At 44.2% G+C, this 12210-nt stretch overlaps 1 protein-coding gene across 5 annotated transcripts in view; it reads left to right on the plus strand.

Annotated features, from left to right (window-relative positions):
• Positions 1 to 795: 795 nt before the first annotated feature.
• mib1 (MIB E3 ubiquitin protein ligase 1) overlaps positions 796 to 12210 on the plus strand; it is a 43587-nt gene continuing 32172 nt past the window's right edge. For 4 of the 5 annotated variants that reach the window (XR_015846138.1, XM_088310967.1, XM_088310969.1 and 1 more), the window contains exons 1-11: positions 796 to 1678; positions 2926 to 3097; positions 4629 to 4758; positions 5793 to 5897; positions 7155 to 7221; positions 7626 to 7830; positions 7914 to 8097; positions 9056 to 9200; positions 9283 to 9416; positions 11643 to 11750; positions 11842 to 12039. Coding sequence is in view for 4 of the 5 variants with exons in the window: in XM_088310967.1 (XP_088167093.1) it covers positions 1450 to 1678; positions 2926 to 3097; positions 4629 to 4758; positions 5793 to 5897; positions 7155 to 7221; positions 7626 to 7830; positions 7914 to 8097; positions 9056 to 9200; positions 9283 to 9416; positions 11643 to 11750; positions 11842 to 12039 (1677 nt within the window). In the remaining variant the exon portion in view is untranslated. The remainder of the gene's footprint in view (positions 1679 to 2925; positions 3098 to 4628; positions 4759 to 5792; positions 5898 to 7154; positions 7222 to 7625; positions 7831 to 7913; positions 8098 to 9055; positions 9201 to 9282; positions 9417 to 11642; positions 11751 to 11841; positions 12040 to 12210) is intronic. The other variant, XM_088310968.1, reaches the window with a different exon arrangement.

The following is a 12210-nucleotide window of genomic DNA, read 5'->3' on the forward strand; positions in this document are numbered from 1 at the left end:
AACGTGTACCATTTTACCTATAGAAAGTAGTGTCAAGTCAGTGACAGTGTGATTTTTGGGCCAACCAAACTTTTTTCCAGTGGTGACCATCTCTGTTGCCACCAAAAAGCTCAAGAAAAAGAAAAGAATAGTTGTTGAATTAATCCTATTGATGCTAAGTGAGGCAATGATGGTCATGTTGGTTGAAATCCAAGTTTTGTATGACTTGGGGTGTTTATTTAAAAAAATATAATTAAGGTTCAACACCCAATTGTACCACTTTTGCCGTGTTTGATTTTGGTGTTTTGTTGTATTACAATACATTACAGCTTTATTTTTATAGCGATTTTACAACAGCTGCAGCAGTTTCAAAGCGCTTCACAGAACATTCTAGTACTAAATAAGATGTAGTTTTATTAACACCATATTTTATTTTATTCAATTTAATTATATTTTTATCATTACAATAAATTACATTAAAATATTAAAATTAAGTATATATTTAACACTGTCTTTGTTTTGTCTTTTGAAAATCTAATCACCAAATAAGTGACCGTGACGATTCCTCAAGGATATTTTGTCAAATTTGAAGTCAGATTTTAATAAACAGAATATCTGTGTGTCGAAATTGTCAAATATAAGGTGGGCAAATCACCATAATTTCTAAGAAAAAACAAACAACGTTACTGTATTCAGATACAGTATACAGATGCGTACAAGGTTTGCGAAGGTGTGACATCACGTCGCACTGTGCGAGAGCTAATCCAATGCGGCTGCGCGATCACGCCGCCGGGAACGTGCGTGCGTGTGATCGTCCACCCAGCGCTCGTGTCTCCTTCGTGCTTTTCCGTGCATCTCCGTCATGCTAGTTGTTGTTGCTCTTCTGGCCACTCGGAGGGAGCGCTGATGATTGACAATAATGGCGGCGGGTTTATTCTGATTTGACTCCAGCAGGGGGGGTCGGGAGAGGAGAAGACAAGAAGGATAACCATCTCCGGTCGGGCCGACAAAGCGAAACACCTTTAGGTGAATGTTATGCGGCCGCACGGAGCATTTGGGATCCCCGAAAGGAGCGTGTATAAGCGCAAAGACTTGGCTTGAGCAAGGAGGAGGGTGTTATCCTGCTAGCTTAGCTTTAGCCCCGAGGCTCGCTTTTAGCTTGCTAAGTTGAAGAGGTTAGCATTGTTGAGGCGACGAGGGTCAGCGAAACAAACAATGTCGGCGCTTCGCTAGCTTTCCGCCTAATTACGTTGCCAATTTCCAGGGGCTCGGCGAATGCAGCGTTTGTTTGCCAAAGAGGAAGCGACCTCCTTCAGCAGCTAGCGCGGCTAGCTTCGCAGGGGCTGTGCGGCTTCAGTTGCGGACTTGCATTCAAAAACTGCCCGCTGCCTTGTTGCCAGCTCGCCCAGCTCGCTCGCTAACTCAAAAAGATTCGTTGGGGCTATTTCCCCCTCCTTTTTCGTTTCTTAAATGACCACCGGCAGGAACAACCGAGCCATGATGGAAGGAGTCGGGGCGAGAGTGGTTCGGGGACCGGACTGGAAGTGGGGCAAGCAGGACGGCGGAGAGGGACATGTCGGCACGGTCAGGAGTTTTGAAAGTCCCGAGGAGGTGGTGGTCGTCTGGGATAACGGCACCGCTGCGAACTACCGTTGTTCTGGAGCATACGACGTGAGGATATTAGACAGTGCTCCTACAGGTAAATGTGCACATCCACCAATTCAGTGAAGCTGGCTATAATAATATATTTTGCGTGTGCTTGTTTTGTGTATTGAGCCTACTTGGATCGAGACACTCGAAAGACTAGCACACAATAAATTCAATGGAATGTGTACACTATTGTTTTGTAGTCCGACCGCTTTCTTTGTGTAACCAACACAAAGTCAGATATGAAACTTGGGGGATGACACCGCTACCACCGCCTCCCTCAAAAAAAGAGAAAAAAAACAAAAGAAAACATATTTCATCATGTCTTAAAAGCCCCCTTTGAGATCCATCAGGCATTACACGCATGCAAGGAGCTGATTGGTAAAAATATTTTTGTTTAGTATCATGATAAAATACTTCTTGTGAGTGCAGTGACGACTGCAGGCACTCAAAATTGCAAAGACTGAGTTGGAGATTTGAATTCAGAAGTTTAGAGATGGTCAAATGAAGTTCCCTTAGCTTTAGCCGGCCGGACAATGGCACACTTTCATCAGAGATGATGTTATGCGTCACTAAATGTATTTTTGACACTGATTTAAAACATCTATCTTTTATCTAAAGCACAAAAGACTTGACATGTTTTCTTTTTAAGTTTGACCAATAAAAGCTTGCACAATATGGATTTTACCATGCTTTGTAATGTATAGCTATGATGTTTCGGGTATAAAAAAAAAATCTACCTGTTGCTAAAGCACGTCTTTAATTCTTAAATTTGACAAAACATAGAACCTTATCACGTTATAATATTGTTATTCTCATTATGAAAACCTGATGTGCTGCAGAAAAAAATGAGTGCGGATTTTGGGTCAACGCAAAAAATGATCACGAAACGATTACTTGCATGTCAATCTAGCTTCACAGGATGCTCCTTGATGATGGCCCTAAATGCACGATATGACATCAGTCACAAAATATCAAAAGACAAAAGTCCATAGTCAGCCAAATTTTGTCTGCTTTTAACATTGAGGTCAGACAACACCAACAAGTGATAGCAGAAGTAAAAAATAAAATAAGGACAAACCATTAGAGCACCACACATGCACACACACGCACACACTCTCACAAAAGCCAAACACTTTTTCCTTCGGGCGAAACTGAGGCCTACTGACAATTGGAGATCACAAGCTTTTTACGACATTTGTCATCTTTTTTTCGGGCATGTGCAAACTACTGACCGTGATTTTCACGCGCAGCGACTTGTAGCCACTTAACTCACCAACACTCCTCCTTGCCCGGCAGGCATCAAGCATGACGGAACAATGTGTGACACCTGCCGTCAGCAGCCCATCATCGGCATTCGTTGGAAATGTGCTGAGTGCACCAATTACGACCTCTGCACAACCTGTTACCATGGCGACAAACATCACCTGAGACACCGCTTCTACAGGATCACCACCCCGGGCAGCGAGAGGTTAGTTAAGATGACGGTACTGAAAAAACACAAAAAACTAAATTGGGTTACAGCGTGATGTGTTTCATGTGTTCCTCCCTTTCCCCCCGTCTATGTTTATGTGAAATTTGAGAATCTTTTGAGTGCGCCCTTCCTCACAGACAGACACACACACAATCTGGGTGCACCCAGCCCCAGTTGCCAGGCAACAAACTCGCCTGCTAAAATCTTTTTGGTCATAATATTAAGCCGGTGATTCCCATATATGGTGCAGTCGTCATAGTGGAAAGAGTGACGCTGTTCTTATTTCAAAACAATATTTGCCAATGGAAAAAAACTCAAATGAGACGTAATGGATTTTTTTTTCACCTTTTGAAATGCTTTCTCTGTGTTATTTCTGTGAAATTTGCCCGTGTTGAGGGACCGGTCCTGTGTCATGCATGTAAGCGACCATATACTCCGCCCCATACGTACTGCTGGGCCAATGGCGAATTTGGCTTTGGTTACCATGACAACCGGAGCACGCAGAGGCTAGTGAGGCGTAATCATAAGTCTGTAAGCCTTCATTATTTCAACTTTTCATGTTTCATGAAACAATGACATGTAAACATGTCACTGAACCTAACTTGACACTACATAAATAAATATGTCGCAAAAACGTTTGTATATGTAAGAATAATGGGGAAATGGGATATACTGTGTATGGTGCTTTTAATTCTTTATTTTTTTCAAAGGCCTCCCTCCCCATAGGCGACCGTTGCTCTCTGTGGCTGTGTTGGTTGACTTGCCTGAAACGATGTTCTAAACACACCGATGCTTCTTTTATATCAAGTCAGCAACCCAACACAGAAGAACACATGGCCCAACAGACGGTGGCCTTTTCAAGCGAGTACAACTTCATTTCCCCCCTGAGACAGACGGCGCACACAGCACAATGGCTGTGGTGGTCCCCCCGCCCCCTCAGATCACACTAGTCTGCCAACGTGATGGGGTGGGGGCTGCTTGTTCCACCACATTAGATTCTTTCAGTCCATCCTGATGCGTGAGTCGTTCACAGTGCTGGCCCGCCACTGTCCAGCTGCCATCAGATGTTTGCAGATGTATTTCTTTACTTTTTTTTTCTGTCTTAAATGTGCTGTGCCTATTTTCTTGGCTTGAAATAGGAGTCTTCACGAGTTTGAATTATTTTGTGACAAGCCAATTTGTGCACCACCCGTCGCATTCAATTAGCTCATTAAATAATAGCGCTGTTCGTAGATGAATCAACTAACTACACATCTGTTTAATTCCTCGCTGAGTTTATCAGCTGATACTCCAAATCAAGTGACTCGACTTGGACTCGGGTGGAAAAAGAAAAAAAAAGTGTATTGACTTTCTCCTTTGACTGTCGTCTTCAAACTTTTCGCACGTAGTCCATGTCCAGTTTGGCACGTTAACATGAGCCACATATCCGCATCTTTTAATTTGCATTTTAAAATCGGTCCTATTTGCGAACAACAACTTGATAGGTGACCCGACTGACTCAATGGGCTGTTTCTCTCGCTGTGGGCAGAGTGCTTCTGGAGTCGAGGCGCAAATCAAAGAAGATCACCGCCAGAGGCATCTTTACTGGAGGCCGCGTCGTGCGAGGCGTGGACTGGCAGTGGGAAGACCAGGATGGAGGCAACGGAAGGCGAGGAAAGGTAAAGGACAGTCAGACGCCTCCCAAGCAGACACACGTGACTCGACGTCAGTGTCGTTGTCTACACGGTGAAAGACGTAACTGGTGCTGTCGCAGTTCTAACACCTAACGTCCGACTTTTTCCAAATGTGACAGGCGACGGAAACATGTTGAAAAAATGGCATCCTTTTTCTGTTCCGTATTGGTCTTTGGCGCCGATGGCTTTCATCTTGCTGATTGATCTTAATCCTGACTAATGCTTCGCATAAAAGTCATTATGAAGTCATTCCGGTGACAGATGGGGTTGCACTTGTTGTCCGGTATCTGTACGACACACTGACATTGACTCGGCTCCAGTCCAGAGCGTATTTTAAGAGCCCCTCGCGGCAATTTAACACTTCATTTTGTTGTGGCATATCTCATCACTATTTTATGATGCCGGCAGCGGTTATCACACTCCACCCGAAAACCGTTATCCGAGATGTACTTCTAGTGGAGCCCAAGTATTAACGAGAGCCATTAATCAATTACCTCTGCCAGGGACTGAAAATAAAGCGTCTACTGCATTTACTTAGGGCACACGTTTTAATGAATAAATTAATATACTCTGGTGCGCTTCCTCTTCATCTCACTTTCTTGACCTTATGATTAGTCTCGTACCAAAATCAAACCGCATCCATCCATGACCTCGCATTTGATCAACTTTCAATAGCTGAAGTTTCCCAAGATTTGGTGTAGCAAATGTCACAAAAACAAAATCCAGAATCAATTTTCTGTATCGATAGCACATGCTTTGATGTTGACATAAAAGTAAGCTTCATGAAAATCATTAATAAGGAAGTTCCGCACATGCTTTGCTTTTGATGGCCGGCCACCACTGTCTGTGTCAGTTGGATATTGAATATCTAATAATATATAAGCGCAGAATCTTCACACCATCAAAAACATCTTTTCATTTTCATTTTTTTATCTTTCCACCATTCCTGAACACTCACGCAAACAAACGTACAAAAATGAGTATGTCACATAGTTACAGTTCCTCTTTTTCCATAACAGGTGACTGAGATTCAGGATTGGAGCGCGGCCAGCCCTCATAGTGCCGCGTACGTGCTGTGGGACAATGGGGCCAAGAACCTGTACCGCGTCGGCTTTGAGGGAATGGTGAGCACACACAGACGCACTTGCTGTCCTTCAATACACCTTTTGTGTTTGGCCGCAGGGTGGAGGCTCTTTTTTTTTTTTTTTTCCTCCTACTCTGCTGCCTTTGTGAGAGCCTCAGCGGGCTCGGCCTCTATTGTATGTACAAGCAGCTGGAGGTGGAAGCCATCTGCATGATAAACGCAATCTGTTTCTTTGAGGAGGGGGGGGATTGTGAACATGGAGGTCAACCTTGGGGTGGGGGGGGTACATTGCGGGTGCGTCTACACACGCGTCTCTGATTAAAAGCACGCTTCTACTCATTGGTGGAATTTGGCTTTGTTTCGTGAAAGAAGCCAACCGGGTTCTCCAGTTGCGTAACCGACTTGTCCTTTTGTTATTCTAATGCAGTGCAACCTCTAAAGTTGAACAAAAGCTGTTCCAGTTGGAAATACGGCTATAGAAAAAGAATCCGTTCCTGGGCCCAACTATCTCCATCATTAAGCCTTTACCAACAGTACAGGCCATGTTGCAGTTGACGTTAACATTCGTTAACAGTCATACAAGCGTTGAACTAAGTTAACCACGATTCATATGAAGATAAAACGATCTTAATCATACATTTGGGAGTAAAGAATAGTTTCCATCTGCATAGCCACAATAAGCAACATTTCTGTTCTGGAGATGTTGACCAAAGGGCATCATCAAAAGGGGTCCAAGGACTGACCCTTGAGGGAATTCATGTCATGACTGTTCGATACCTTAGAATGGTCACAAAATAAGGATAAGGATCTTCACCCTGATTTTCATCTGTGATCATAACTTCATCTATAGCACTTTTACCTCGCGATTTTGCAGGTTTTCTTTTTGTTTTTCTGTCGGACCAGTCGCAAAATATTTGTATTTGGGAACTGTTCGATAAATTAAAGTTCTAAACTGCAGACGCTTGCAACTTGAGAGTCATATTTTGTTTCAGTATATGTCGAATAAAGGCTTTGTTCACACAATCCGAAGATAAAATGTGTACCATTGGCTTGAAAGATTGGAAGGAATGTCTTCCCTTGAACTCTGCCACACATCCACTTTCTGTCGCAACGTCTTGCTTTGCTGCCTCACCTCGTCGCCATGTTGCTGATTTTGTTGCTCTGAGCAGACACACTCTTGCGGCAGCAGCTTCAGTGTCTGCATTCTGTGTTTTCATTATTCATGCTTGTGCCCTTCCCGTGGTAAAACTCTTACGGGCCACTGACTTACAGAACATTTGCTTCTTGTCTCTTGCAGTCGGACCTAAAATGTGTTCAGGACGCCAAAGGAGGTTCCTTTTACAGAGACCACTGTCCTGTGTTGGGTAAGAAAGCCATCTGACGTTTTTTTTTTTTTTTTTTTATTGTCATTATTGGGCCACTTCTCAACTATTGCTGTGCTGCAGCAAATCAAGGGCAAAGAGAGGTTCTGATGTAGTTAGCATGTATGACCACTAGGTGGTAGCACCATCTTGTTGCTTGGTTTCAGTACAGTTTCCCTGGGATTTTTTTTTCCCTACCTCATCCAATACTGGCTTAAATTATATGACCTTAAAGTTAAATGGTGCCATTAATACATGTAATGTATCTGTCCATGTAGTAAATATTACATTTATTGTTTTTTTGCTTTATGACTACTTTTTCCACAAGTTGTTATGATGTCATTATAGTGATTGAAAATATATTTTTGGGAGAAATAGGTTATATATATATTTTTTGCGCCTCGTAGGTGAACAAAATGGCAACAGGAACCCCGGCGGTCTTCAGATTGGAGACCTGGTCAACATCGACTTGGACCTAGAGATTGTCCAGTCGCTGCAGCACGGTCACGGCGGCTGGACCGACGGCATGTTCGAGACGCTCACCACCACCGGCACGGTGTGCGGCATCGACGAAGATCACGACATCGTGGTGCAGTATCCCAGCGGGAACAGGCGAGTGCTCAGATTGTTATTCCAAGTGAAGTCATCGTGGCGATGCCTCAGTGAATTCATCGATTCCATTTTCCCGTCTTCAGGTGGACGTTCAACCCCGCTGTGCTAACGAAAGCCAACGTGGTGCGCAGCGGTGAAGTGGCCGCTGGGGCGGAGGGAGGCACTTCCCAGTTCCTGGTGGGCGACCTGGTTCAGATTTGCTACGACCTGGACCGCATCAAGCTGCTCCAAAAAGGCCACGGGGAGTGGGCTGAGGCCATGTTGCCTGTAAGTCTTTTTGTTTGATCCGGGGGAAATGCTGACTCACTTTTAACCTCTTAAGCCGGGGAAGGTCAAATTGATTTTGATTACTGCGGTGTGGCATTTTTTTTTTTTTTGTAATTTTCTTTTTTTTTTTTTTTAATTTTCTTTTTTTTTTTTTAAATTCTTTTATCAGAGTTACTTACAGGGGTGCCACATAGGAGGACGCCCTGGTGTAAAATATCTGCCATTCTACCTCAGAATAATTTATAGCATCCTTGTGTCTGCTTGTCTCTCGGTTTTTGAAATGGCTCCTTTTTGTGTCGTACTTACCAACTGAATCTATTTCCAATGATTTCTTTTTCATGCATTTTAGTTTGGCCACAGTGGAAATGGCAATTTCCGAGGAAATTTACCACTGGTGCTGATTACCCTTCAAAACGGACTGTTCTTTACGACAATGTTTTTGTTTTTTTTCTTTTGAAGATTAAGTGTCCTTTATCTCAACGCGACATTGCTTTCTAGAATCTTTGACGGTACTTAATGGCAATTTATTTACTCCCAAGATGCCACCTGTCTCTACTTAATGAACCCGAGCAGTCATTGTTATTGATGAGCAGCACACGCAAAGCTTGACAAACTCCAAAATGCCGCCTCTAATCTTGGACTGAGACATTGTTTTACTCAGTTGAGACTTTGCTCCACAAATGATGAATACCTCCCAAAATTGAGATGTGTCCCGTTCTTTTTTTTATATCCTTGACTAAAACCGATTGTCATCTTAATAATAACATATCGTGATGTTTTATTGTGTTATTTGTCAGGTTTTATTTTTGCTGTGGACTTTGTTACATGTTCACGCCACCCGCCCTTATTTTTACATTATCTTACCATTCTTTGTCTCGCTCGCTCCGTTTGTACGTATATCTCACCTAGCCCGAAGAGAAAAAATTGTAATGAGTTTTGTGGCAACATTCATCAACAGACCCTGGGGAAGGTGGGCCGCGTGCAACAGATCTATTCTGACAGCGACCTGAAGGTAGAGGTGTGCGGGACGTCGTGGACGTACAATCCCGCCGCCGTCACCAAGATCGCTCCCTCGGGCTCCGCCGTTAGCAACGCCTCCGGAGGTCGGTGCCAACTCCGCTTGTGCGCCATGACTTTGACTCCGCGACTCTTAATGATGTCACACCCGTCCTTCTGTTCGTCCAGAGCGTCTCTCGCAGCTGCTCAAGAAACTGTTTGAGACGCAGGAGTCGGGTGACATCAACGAGGAGCTGGTCAAGGCGGCCGCCAACGGAGATCTGGCCAAGGTGGAAGATATTTTGAAGAGGCCCGATGTTGACGTAAGTTTGGTTTTGCTACCTGTCCGGGGGCGCGCATATCATCTTGGTTCAAACTGAACTGTCGAAATTGAACGATGGCATTTTGGGAAGCATTTTATTCCCATCTCCAGCTGTACACGCTCATATTCTATTTCTCAATAATAACCACGAGGCATTTCATTTTGCCACAGCTGGCTTGTGCATTTTAATGTGTCAAGGTTTAACTCGCAGCCTCGGGCTTTAGAGATAATTTCTTCTTGAAATACCGATTTTATTGCAGAAAAATGCAATTCTTTTAGTGTTTCGGAAATATTAGTCATCCCGCTCGTTGGCCTTTGGACTGAGGTTGGCAAGTGCGGGCGAGTCGCAGCTGGCTGCTGAAGGGCAAAAGTTTATGGTCTTCGAATTTGAGGCTAAACTCAGGTTGTTGGTTTTTTTTTTGCACACGAATGTGCTGGGAACGAATAAGACAAGGACCCAGCTGGATTTTGGAGGCTGTTTTCTTTATTTTCGCACTTGATGTTGAGGACAGCACAAATTCAATGTAAACGCTAAACTTTGTAATAACGCACGTCAGCAATATTCCTACTCCTGTTGTCGCAACAGAGCATGGATAACATTTTCAGTACGAGTGAATTCATGATTGCCTTCTTTTTGGCTCCTTTCTTGTTGTACGAAATCCCTGGCTGGAATTACAGGTACGCTTTGAATTTAGACCTGTCAGTTTATTTATGAATTTATTTTATTTATTCATCTTTGCCCTTTGCACAGAACCAAGCAAAGCACCTTTATACATCATCCAACAATTTAATGGTTGGATGCGTAACCTCAACCCCTTTACAGTGCCAGCATTTTTCGGTAACACACAACCAAGCAAAGAGGGATGTTGCCTCGACTGTGTAAAAATGCGCTCGGCGGCCCAATATCAGTCAAACAGTCTAGAAATATTTTCTAACTGTTCTGTGGAGGTGGCACTGACAACCTGGGGATGAATTCAACTCAAAGTTAGTCGCAGTAGGTAACACCCGTCTATTTATCTGATCGTAGGATGATTCGGTGTCTGTGTGTGAAAGCGCACGCCGGGTGCGTCGCTATCCTGCAAAGACATTAAAATGCCCGGTCTCCTCGTACTGCTCTGATGCAGTTTGAAAGATGCTTGCGATTGGCACACGAATGCCCCCGACTGCGTCACGCTTTTATCGCGGCGTATTGGGGCTGAGCGTCTCCGAGGAGCGGGCTGAGATCCTCCCACTTGTGCGTCCTTCTCAATATGAGGAGCGTTACCGCAGAGCCCCAAGGAGGCATGAAGCGCACCGGTGTGCACTGCAGCACAAACCTGATTCGTAGACGTGCAAGTGTGTGGCGTTTCTGCTCGCAAGCCAGATGAAACAGAAGAAGCCTACGTAGAATGTTACTGCTTACATTTAGTTTTCACTGTTGACTTAACTCAAAGAGACAAAATAAGTGAGCGTATGTGTGTTAGTTAAAAGCTGGTCGTACGCCCTACTGCCTTTCATTGGAATGATTTGTTTAAAGCTGAGCACACAAAGCCTGACCGTGATCTGCCTGCTAGGACAAGCAAGAGGTGTTTTGAGACTCTCAAATGAGTCCGCATGAATATTTATTCACACTGGTTCAGTTTTTAGCGGTGTGCTCATGAAGCAGAGCCATAAGTGCAGACTTAGCCTCTCTCACAGAGCGTGTACAATACAGCATTTTTTTTTTTAATGTTTTTGTTCCGCATAAATGGCATGGACATGGAATAAAAGTTGAAGTCATGCTAGCTCCGATTTGACAGCTGGGATGACACGCATGTCAGGGAATTCCGTAGACGGGTGTGAAGGTCATTATGTGAAGCGGATCCTCGGTTAACAAAAGCTTTTGAGGTTACCAAGAGTGTGCAATGAACTTGTTTGTGGGGCACGCTCAGTTACCTGCACACTTATGGGTATGCGTTTCTTAATGACCATTTATTGTAATGACAACTTCGCTCCTGTGTTCATGGCTGTGCATTTCTGAAATTAGACCAGCTCACTAGACACACGTTCTTAATGCTTCAAAAAGTGGTGGACGTTTTCAAATTAAAATTCGGACCTTGTTTCACCACAACATATCTTCTTTTTGAAGTGACCAGGTGCTGACTTCTCAGTTCACTTGATCCCGTTTCCATTTTCATCTTGTTCTGTACAATACAATACTCAGATTACTCGAGTACTCGTTTGAGCCCTTATGATGTGATTGTTTCAGGTGAACGGGCAGTGTGCCGGACACACTGCCATGCAGGCCGCCAGTCAGAACGGCCACGTGGACGTTCTCAAGCTTCTGCTCAAACACAACGTTGATCTCGAGGCAGAGGTTGGCATCACCCGAGATTTAATTTTTTTCCCCTCTTCTTCCTCTCCTCAAGCCGCGCTGTAACTGACTGCTTGTGTTTTCCTGTCCTCAGGACAAAGACGGGGATCGCGCGGTGCACCATGCCGCCTTTGGTGACGAGGGCTCAGTCATTGAGGTGCTGCAGCGGGGCGGCGCCGACTTGAACGCCCGGAACAAGCGCAGGCAGACGCCGTTGCACATCGCTGTCAACAAGGGACACCTGCAGGTGGTCAAAACGTTGCTGGACTTCGGCTGCCACCCCAGCCTCCAGGTATCCCGCAGCACCATTAATTTGCCATCATAATTCTAAACCACAATGATCCCAAAACTTTGATATCACTTCAAACCTATCTTCATATATTACCATTTAAATGCAAATGATTGATCATGATTATATGTTTCAATAGCCACTTACCAGAGCAAAAAAGACTTTCCGCTAACA

Source organism: Idiotropiscis lumnitzeri, chromosome 12 (genome assembly GCF_059441095.1).
Source record: "Idiotropiscis lumnitzeri isolate Australia: NSW breed Sydney's pygmy pipehorse chromosome 12, RoL_Ilum_1.0, whole genome shotgun sequence".
NCBI lineage: Eukaryota > Metazoa > Chordata > Actinopteri > Syngnathiformes > Syngnathidae > Idiotropiscis > Idiotropiscis lumnitzeri.